The sequence below is a fragment of the Nicotiana attenuata genome, unplaced genomic scaffold (assembly GCF_001879085.1).
Source record: "Nicotiana attenuata strain UT unplaced genomic scaffold, NIATTr2, whole genome shotgun sequence".
In the NCBI taxonomy this organism is placed as follows: domain Eukaryota; kingdom Viridiplantae; phylum Streptophyta; class Magnoliopsida; order Solanales; family Solanaceae; genus Nicotiana; species Nicotiana attenuata.
In genome coordinates, this window is record NW_017674927.1 from 8,968 (window position 1) to 19,063 (window position 10,096).

The 10,096-nt window shown below is 36.8% G+C and overlaps 1 protein-coding gene across 1 annotated transcript; it reads right to left on the minus strand.

Annotated features, from left to right (window-relative positions):
* Nucleotides 1-3,845: 3,845 nt before the first annotated feature.
* LOC109219463 (receptor-like protein kinase HERK 1) lies at nucleotides 3,846-8,593 on the minus strand. Its single transcript, XM_019383922.1, has 2 exons — nucleotides 5,863-8,593; nucleotides 3,846-4,176 (listed from the first exon to the last, which is right to left on the minus strand). Exon 1 carries the CDS (start codon nucleotides 8,366-8,368, stop codon nucleotides 5,876-5,878), a length of 2,493 nt encoding a protein of 830 aa, XP_019239467.1. The 5' UTR covers nucleotides 8,369-8,593; the 3' UTR covers nucleotides 3,846-4,176; nucleotides 5,863-5,875.
* Between the last annotated feature and the right edge of the window lie 1,503 nt (nucleotides 8,594-10,096).

Genomic DNA, 10,096 nt, shown 5'->3' on the forward strand with positions numbered 1-10,096 from the left:
GATGGGGCTAGTATTTAAATAGCCAATTTTCCTTTGTTTAATTTTATAAAAATAGTGAAAATTACTCTAGGATAAAATCAAAAGCAATGAAACCCTTAATAATTCATAAATATTAATTGAAAAATACTGGAACTAATTTTACAATTATAAAATACTATTAATCGTAAAATAGGCTATGATTGCAATTATATGCAATTTAGCTTTAAAAATACCATATAAATTCGTAAAAATGTGCCAAAAATCACCTTAATTATATTTTGGTGTAAATATGAGAATGAAATAAGTTATTCACCAAAAAATGATAATTTTGGAAATGAATACTGGATTTTGTTGTATTAAAATAGGCAATAAATTGGTTTAAAAATTATTAAAAATTTGGAGAAGTACCGAAACTCTTGGGTGTGCTTATATATGCACATATATGCTATTCTAGAAATATTTTGGGTGTAAAACTTAGGGAAAAATTGGGTATCAACAGTTACAACACTGGAATTGTCAAATCCTGACAAAGTATGCGCTTTTGGTACCAATTTATCTTCTGCTTGCATCTCGCGTAGTACTCGTACCAAAATAATGTTCACGGAACTACCTGGATCAATTAAAACTCGTTTCACATTAGTGTCATGTACAAGTAAAGATATTACGAGTGCGTCGTTATGTGGAGTTAATAGACCCTCGGCATCTGCATCATCGAACGTAATATTTTCTTCCTCCAAGACATGTCGCAGCCGCTTCCCGTGGGTAATTGTTACTTTGGAAATCTTGTTAGCTGCAGTATATGATACGCCATTGATATCTTCACCCCCACTTATAACGTTGATAGTTCTTTTGGGAGAAGGTGGTTTTGGAGGCTCCTGCCTATTCTTCATGTAAGCTTGCTTTCCCTTCTCACTGAACAACTCAGTAAGATATCCTTGTTTCAGTAATGATCAACTTCACTTTGTAAAAATCTGCAGTCTGTCGTTTTATGCCCGTGGTCATTGTGAAACTCGTACCAATGATCAGGGTTGCGCCTGTTTGGATTCGATCTCATCTCTTTCGGCCATCGAACCTTATCTCCCATGCTTCTTAAAACAGCCACGAGTTCATGCTCACATTGAAATTATAACCGCCAAACCTTGCCTTTAGACCTCTATCATCATCTCGTGATTCACGTGTGCTTCGGTCATTCCCAAATCTAGATGATGATTCTCGTGATCTGTGATCGTACCTTTGATTGTCCTGTTTTGACTGTGAGTCTCTTCCCGCAGGTCCCATGTATGGCTCGTACCTATTTTTACCGGACCTTTTTTCGTTTTCCGCCCGTCTTGAGCTTACCTTTTCTTCTTTTGATGTCGTGAAATAATATCTTCTTCAATCCTCAACTTTGTGCTATATTTGTTGTAAACGTCATTCCATGTTGTAGCTGGGAATTCACGAAGGCTTTCCTTGAGTCGCCTCGTAGCTTCTGAGTTTTTCTCATTCAAATTGCTTGTGAAAGCTATAGCTGCCCAGTTATCTGGTACATGTGGCAATGTCATTCTTTCACGCTGGAATTTGTCCACAAATTCCCTAAGCAATTCTGAGTCCCCTTGTTTAATTTTAAAAATATCTTCCATTCTTTTTTCGACTTTTTGAGCTCCCGAGTGTGCTTTGATGAAAGAATCTGCAAGCTCAGCAAAAGAATTTATACAATTTTCGGGTAAAAGAGAATACCATGTTAGTGCACCCTTAGTGAGTGTTTCACCAAATTTCTTGACTAATACTGATTCAATCTCCTGCTTAGTCAAATCGTTGCCTTTTACGCCTGTTGTGAATGCAGTCATGTGGTCTCGTGGGTCTGTTGTTCCATCGTATTTTGGTATATCAGGCATTTTGAATTTCTTTGGGATTGGAAGGGGAGCAGCACTTGGCTTCCAGGGTTATTGTGAATATTTATCCATATCTACCCCTTTGATCACATGTGGCACCCCGGGTATTTGCTCTATGCGATCACTTTGCTCCTTGAGCTGTTTCTGCAATGTTAGTACTAAATTTTGTAAATCAGAATTAACTAAGTTACCTGGTTCTCCCTCCTGTGATTCGCTGGGGGTTCCACCACTACTTGAATTAACGAGCCCGGAACGAGGGTTCTCCAGAGTGTTGTTATTTGGAGTGGGTGTGGGTGGTGCAGCAGGTAATTGGCTAACAAAAGCCTGAAGAGCTTTATTGACTTGTGAGGCAATAAGTTTTTGCAAAGCCTCATCCATAGTTTCAACATTTTCGAATTGAGCTTGTCCATCTGTATGAGACCCATCAGGAGTGCCTTCACGAGACCGCCGTGGAGAGCCTCGTAGAGAAGGAATCAGTACGTTGTTGTTCTGTGGATCTCCCTGAAGTTGCTGGGTTGTTTGATTTTCTTGGTTTCCTTGAATGTTGTCATTGTTGTTCGACATGGTTGATGCAACAAGGAAAGTTAGGCTAAAATAAAATGGATTATCAGATTCCCGGTAACGGAATCTATTTGTTTAACCAAAAAATGGAATTTTGACTAAAGTTATAATTTAGAAGAACACGGGTTACTGATAATCGCAAGAATGTATAAAAGAAAGTAATTTGGATAGCCAGAATATAATTGAATAAAACAAGTAAAACCAAAGTATATTCAGATGATCTTTCGTGTCCCTACAATTGTTCAGCCCTCTCCTTTTTATAGCTATTTTTGAGATATATGTCTTGCCTTTGTCATAACAAGGCCATTATGGGCAATCAATGACATTGAATGCTACATTACATAATCATTATATTCAAGACAGATTCTCTAACGTTTTTAGCATTTAAGGCTTATTAAGTACTGTATTTGGACTCTCATGTGTTATCAAATTCATTCCCTTGATTCTTCTTGATTCTTGAATTTAAATGTCTTGAATAGGTATGGGCGCTGAATCCTTTGAATGTCTGCCCATGCCTCTTCCTTTGCCTTTGCTCGCATCCATTGCTACTCGTGCCTCTTGGCTAGTTGAAATTCTTTGACCATTTGACCAGTCTACGTGTCACGACACGTCATCTTCATACTACTTTAATAAGTAAACTCAATTTTCCCAATACAACTTGTATTTGATCTTGTTCTGATTGGTACAGCTGGACCATGTTCATGTATATTTTTGCCTTAGTCCAGTATTTTAGTTTGCATAAAGGTGAAGTGGCTAGTTTAGTAACTTTGTTAAGGTTGGCTCAGTGCCCTATTCTCCTTAAAGTAAACGGACACATCCACTGAAGATGGCAGTGGGAAAGATGGGAGCACGAATGAGGTATATAAACTTGTCGCATTCTTTTTGGTACGTTGTTATAAGCAGCTATGGTGCTCAATCTTGGGTCTAAAATACGTAATATTGCACATGCCTTATGGCTCGTAGAGAATGCACATGAGGAGAATCCCAAATCTTAGCTGCACATTCTTGGTTTCCTGTAACCTGTAAATACAATATGCAATTTTCTGCGGTTAGTTTTGACTTTCAGCTACCACTTTGTTTCTTCTTGGATAATTGGCCTGTTAACTGATTTTTTCTCAGGTCATTTCAGCTTTTCATAGGTGGATTGCATTTGTTTCCCATGAAGTGAATGTGGTGAAGGGAGCAAGATATAACTGCAGATTTTTACACTTCACTTTTGGTTCTTATTCTCTAGAGTAACTCTCAGAAGGCTTATACATTGTGCCTGTGAATTACACTGAGCATGCTGGGAGAAAGTCTGTTACTGCTGTAGATGTTGTTTATGCACATAAAAGAAACTATGCATATCTTCTATTCAAATTGTAAAGATCCTTTAGGGCAAGCATATAAGCTGTGTCAATACTAGACGCATTTGAAACTTTCGATTGCAAGGTGTACATAAACAGATCACGCTCCTCAATAGGAGTAATCACTTTATTTGACATTTGTAGTGCTAAATTCAGAACATATAAACTGCAATTTTTTCGGATAAGTGAAAATATATAAAGTACTATATTGCAACAGATAATCTTCTAGCAATCTGCGCCAATCATTTGCAGCCTTGTCATGAAATTTTTTTGAGAATTGCAGAGATCAATGGTAAAAGTTCCAACCTTTTTTCCCAATTTTTGTTGTTGATAATTGACAGTAACAACCATTTCTGTACCCTCATCTTTGTCACTTGTAGAGAAGGAGAATTGAGGCAATCTGGAAGCCCGATCAGAACCTAAAATCACCAGAAAATGATACCTGAACCTAAATCACAATATGCTTATGATATCTGAACATAAATCAGACAACTTTGCAAAATCACCACAGTGAATAGATTAGCAATCTGCCTTTCGGCGATTATCACTCAGAGTCAGAGATAAAGAGACAAACATGACCTGCATCCGCAAGAAAACTGCAGGATGGATAAAGAGAAGAGTGACAAGGTTTAAGGGCAAATTGAGGTAATCTTTCCCTGTCAGGACGTAAACAATACAAGTAAGGTTTGATATTCTGAGGAACTTAACATGGATCTGAATACAACTAACTCCTTGAAAATTATGTCAGACTGGAGCCATGCAAAATAGGTCACGTCTAAATAGTATGATGACAAAAAAAATTTACATGATGCTTAACTCAAAAATATAAGCTCCGCCATATAAAGCTTTTTTTTAGCCAACACCTTCACTCATCTGCGCAACCATCATTCTTTAAAACAGTCAACAATATGGATGAGAATACAAGTATAAAATGTGATCCCCTGAAGAGTCATGCAAGCTCACAAAACCTAGTAGTTGTCAGCACCTTTTCAAGAGTGTGAAAATTACATCTACATACGGTAAAATATTGAAAAATATAAGCATCAAATGTAAGCCATGTTTTCAGTAAGCCATATTTCTTGCCATTCCTACGGCAAGTAAATGAAATAGATGGACACAACATCAAACTTTAAAGTCTCAATTCACTTTACTTAATAGGAATACTATTTTGCAGCGTCACTTCTGCACTATCATCCAGTACCTCAAACTCCATCAAACATGCAGAGAATAAAGGCCGTAAACTTCTGAGAGGTAACAGTTTTAAGTTATGTGCAATGCCAATTTCAATAATCTTGTTTATGAACTTTTTGTTCCAGAAGACGGGATGCTGGTGCCTAAATGTAATTAATTCAGATATATAGGCCAAGTTTTTTCAGAAAAGTGGCATGATGCATAAAATTGGAAAATCCAAAATTAACTAAAGTGGTTGAAATGACTGAATGTTACAGGAGTGTCATATATATAAGATACGTACTAAAGATAGTTGAGAAACCAAAAATATGAGACCTCTAAGGTTCATCGTATCCACAAGATAAGTACTGTTGAAATGCGACTGTTAAAGAGGGACATTTGAACATACTAAAGTAAACAGAAATAGAAACAATAGCATAGGAGAGAGGTGCATGTAGCACACAAAGCATAAAATGAGAAAAGGTTGACTGAGATGGTTTGACCATGCGATACCTAGACCTCCAAATGCACTCGTCCATATTTGACCCCGATTAATTTGTGATTGAGGTGTAGTTGATTAATGGATTGGGAATTGCAAGATGAAAATGTAGGATAGAAATTAATGGCTTTTGGAGATCAGGTCTATTTTCAAGGACTCCCAAAGGCTCATAACTGTTTTTATGATTTCATAAGCCTCTTTCTTTTAAACATGACATTCCAAGAGTGATTTAACACATCAAAAATATATTCAAAACCATGTAGTAAATACAAAACTATAGATCAAAAGACAGGTAAAAAGTGTCCAGACGTGGAAGTGACTTTTCTGTAAAATTTACCAATTCATAGAACAAACTATGACAAAAAAAAAATCAATCATCGCATGATTAATGAACAAAAAGTGGAATAAAGTGAGGAGCTAAGCACAATATATATACCGTCTTCAGTTGTTTATCTTCCTTCAGACTTAACCAATTGTGAGAAAACCTTACTCATGGAAACTCCAGATAGATCATCCAGATTTGACGCTTCAAACTGCACAGCAGAAGCATTGGCATCAACACGACTGAAATCATTCACTTGAGGAGAGAGCTCTCCTATGATAATTGTACTGTTTTCTTCAGGATCAACTTGCATTACAGCCTCTTGAAGTTGAAGCGCATACTCCAAGTTCCATAGCACATCACCCATTGAAGGCCTGTCGACGCCATAATCAGCCAAGCATTTCTCTGCTGTTTCTCCAAACTTCCTGAGGGAATCTGGTCTTATTTTTCCAGCAAGATTCCGATCTATGATTTGCTCCAATTGTCCCTTCTTCTGCCACTTCATCGCCCATTCAGCTAAATTGACCATCTCCCTCGGAAGAGATGGATCAATGACATGCCTAGCACAAAGAACCTCAAACAGAACAACACCAAAAGAGTAAACATCACTTTTTTCCGTCAATTGTTGCCTTCTGAAATATTCAGGATCTAGGTACCCAAAGCTCCCTTTCACCGCCGTGCTAACATGGGTTTGATCGAGCTCAGGTCCTGCCTTAGATAGTCCAAAATCAGCAACTTTTGCCATCATATTCTCATCAAGCAATATGTTTGCGGATTTGACATCACGATGTATAACTGCTTGCGCGTAGCCGGTATGAAGGTAGTGCAGACCTCTGGCAGCCCCAATGCATATCTCCAGCCTTTGTTTCCAGCTCATACTCGGCATATCTGAACCATATAAATGGCTCTTGAGGGTTCCGTTTTCCATGTACTCATACACTAGAATCATCTCATTCTTTTCATCACAGTATCCAATCAATGAAACAAGATGACGATGGCGAAACTGAGAGAGCATCTCTATTTCAGTTTGGAACTCTCTAAGACCTTGTTGGGAGCTGGGATTACCCCTCTTAACAGCTACCTTTGTACCATCGTATAAAACACCCTTGAATACCTTTCCAAATCCACCTATCCCAACGACCAAACTCTCATCAAAGTTTTTGGTTGCTTCTTTCATGGTTGCAAAAGGTATGCGATAACTCAAGTTAGAAACTGCACTCATGGTTGTCCCGTTCGAGTATTTGCTTCCCATAGTATGAGACGTGCCACCGCCAATAGACAAAGGAATCCACATCTTTGACAAGCGAAATTGTTCCTGCTTTCTTCTTCTGTGCATGCAAAACAAAATACCAACCATGAGCAAAGCAAGTGTTACACCTACGCTCACACCAACGATGACTCCGATATTTTTTTTCGAGCCCGAGCTTGTGGACGGAAGAACAGAGGCCATATCAGCAAGGCTGCCCTGAGTATTATTCAACTTCAACAGTTCCAATCCATTTAGAAAGGCATCTGGATAAGCACTCTTTGAAGATGGGCCGATACTAATGCTAAGGTTGTTGCTATTAGCTGGTGGTGTAACAAAATCCATGTAATATGCGGTGGCCAATCTGCCTTGAACTTTAGAACTCAGATCAAAATCAGAAGCAGCATTCGAGGAATCAACATAAACATTAAGCAACAGCTGATTAGCAGCTGTACTCACTATGTCGCACAAGTGTAAGCGAATGAAATACTGGAAACCTCTGTCCACATTGAACGCCCACGTCACATTAAAATTAGCAATGGCATCATTACCAGAAGCATCCACATTCATCTTAGTGCACGTACCATACACAGTGGGTGGTGCAATATCTGATGTTGCTCCATCGGGAGTGTACTTTACAGATCCAATCTTTGACAAGGACTTGGCGAAATCTGGCTGTATTAGGTAACTTTTATCAGGAACCCAACTTCGCCATAGCGTATCGTTTTCAAACGACACAGCGGGCCCGCCCATGTTAACTCTAGCAACTGTTTCTAACGCCTGTGCATACATATCATTGAATACACCGGGTGGATCAAAGGTGGACGCGTCATCAGTTATAAGGCTATCGGGTACAGAGACAATTTCCAAGGCATTTATATAGGCAATTGAATCAGCCAAAGGAGAGAATATGATTACAAGATCACTCGTCGTTACATTCACAGAAAATTCTTTAAAGGAAACATCTTTAGGACTAAAATTGCCAAGGAGAACAATCTGTTGTGTGGAAACAGAGAAAGTTGCTGAGCTCAAATCATAAGTTTTGTACTCAAATGGGTAAAAGTAAAGACGGATCCAGTGCCTTCCAGTTTTAGTAATGGGGAATTTATAGCTGGATGTTGAAGTAAAGATTCTAGCTGTTTGATATAGAGGTGAATCATTAGCCTTTGAAATTGAGTTTGAAGGGGTATGAGCTAATATATTTTGAGCAGTTGAAAGAAACAATGAAGCTGATTTATCAGAGACAAAAACCCTATTACCAACATTAGTATCTTTAGTGGATCCACAGTCTATTAAGTAATTATCTGATGGATTAAACCCAGACACACACAAAAATCCCAACACCAATATAAACAAACTCCAAGAATTCATCATTCAATCTTACACTTGTTGAAGAAGAGAGAGAAATTCAATAATTGCAACAGAAGAAGAAAGATTGCACCTTTTTGATTAAATATGCTCCAAGACTGAGAAAGAGAGACACCAACATTTGAAATGAAGGCAAATTACAAGACACAAGGATATGTTTCTTTTTGCATAACAGCACAAATCTAGCAAAGCACAGGCAAAGGCCAACTCAGATGCAGAACAACTTAAAGAGGATTTTTAAAATAATAAAACAAACATTTTCTTTTTCTCGAGAAGTCAAAAAGTGTAATGTATATTTGTATATTCTATGTGTAAATATCAGATAGTTTTAGGGGATTAACCTTTGTAGGTGAATTATTCCTATGGTAATTAACTATAAGGGTCGTTTGGTAGTATGCATTAGCTTTGGTATTATTAATCTCTAATTCATGCATTACTAATATATACGCTCTACCAAACGTCCCCTAAGAACAGTCGAAGGGATAGCTGTTTTATTGACGGATGAAAAAGGATTAAAGATGTTAGTAACAGATGGTATATATTCATGACAATAAGAAAAAAAGAAAATATATTCATGATAGTAAAATGGGGCTCGTATATTTAGTAGGCGTTTGGACATAAAAATTGTAATTTCAACAAAAAAACAAAGTAATTTTAAGAGTTAAGTTGAAATTTGAACATGCATTTCCTTGAAAAATATTGTACTTTTGTGAGTGGAGAAATAAAAAATTCTGAAAATGTTGAAAAAGTGATAAAAAACACTTTTTGTTTTTTGAAAAACTCATTTTCGAAAAAATTACAAAAACTTGCAAAATTTCATGGACAAACACGTTTTTGAAAAAAAAAATCTCACTTTTTACCCATTAATTCCAAACTATTTACCCTTTAATGTCCATGCCCAAATTATTTAGTTCTCCTACCCATGCTGCTCAAATTATTTACCCACCCTTTATTATATTCGCACTGCCTCACCAACCGCAATAAAGGGCTCCTTAATTTCAAATGCGTCCAGTTTTTAATCCCTCATGTCAAGAGAGTTAGAATTCTTTACTTTACTTTTTAGTTTTATTATAATAACTTCACTTTTAGTATTCTACTATTAGACCTGCTTTAATTTAAGAACTTTTTTAGCCTATGTCTAAAACTTGCAGCCATTATCATTAGGGGAAAGTTTGCGTATGAACTTGAAGAAAACCAGTACTCCCATGTACTAGCTTTTATTTGTATTTGAATATTCACCATTGTTGGGCTTGAAGCTCTTGAATTTAAAAATTTTGTTTTTGAAGATTTCTTGTTTGATTCAAAGTGGGTGCTGTTAAATATTGCTTATAATACCTTCTGGAAGTTCATACTGAAATTTGATAGCATTTGGAGCTGATTTGAGGTGATTGAGATCAAAATTTTCAGTTGAAAATCGAAGAAGAACACAACTACCCAATAGTATACTGCTACGGTATACAATATATTGTAGGAGTATATAGCTATACTCCAACAATGTACTGTAGGAGTATATAGTTATACTACAACAGTATACTATTATAGTGTACAATATATTGTTATAGTATACTGTAATAATATGCAATATACTGCAACAATATGCTGTAATAGTATACAATATACTATAATAGTATACTTATTACCCATAAATTCTCTTGTCTTTGCCCTTTTAATTTGCTTTAAGCTTTTACCCAACGTGAGGGGCAAATTGAAAATGCAATATATATATATATATAT

What these genes read in the sequence shown, in the direction of transcription:
- LOC109219463 (XM_019383922.1), bottom strand. Translation starts at nt 8,368, where the DNA reads ATGATGAATTCTTGGAGTTTGTTTATATTGGTGTTGGGATTTTTGTGT.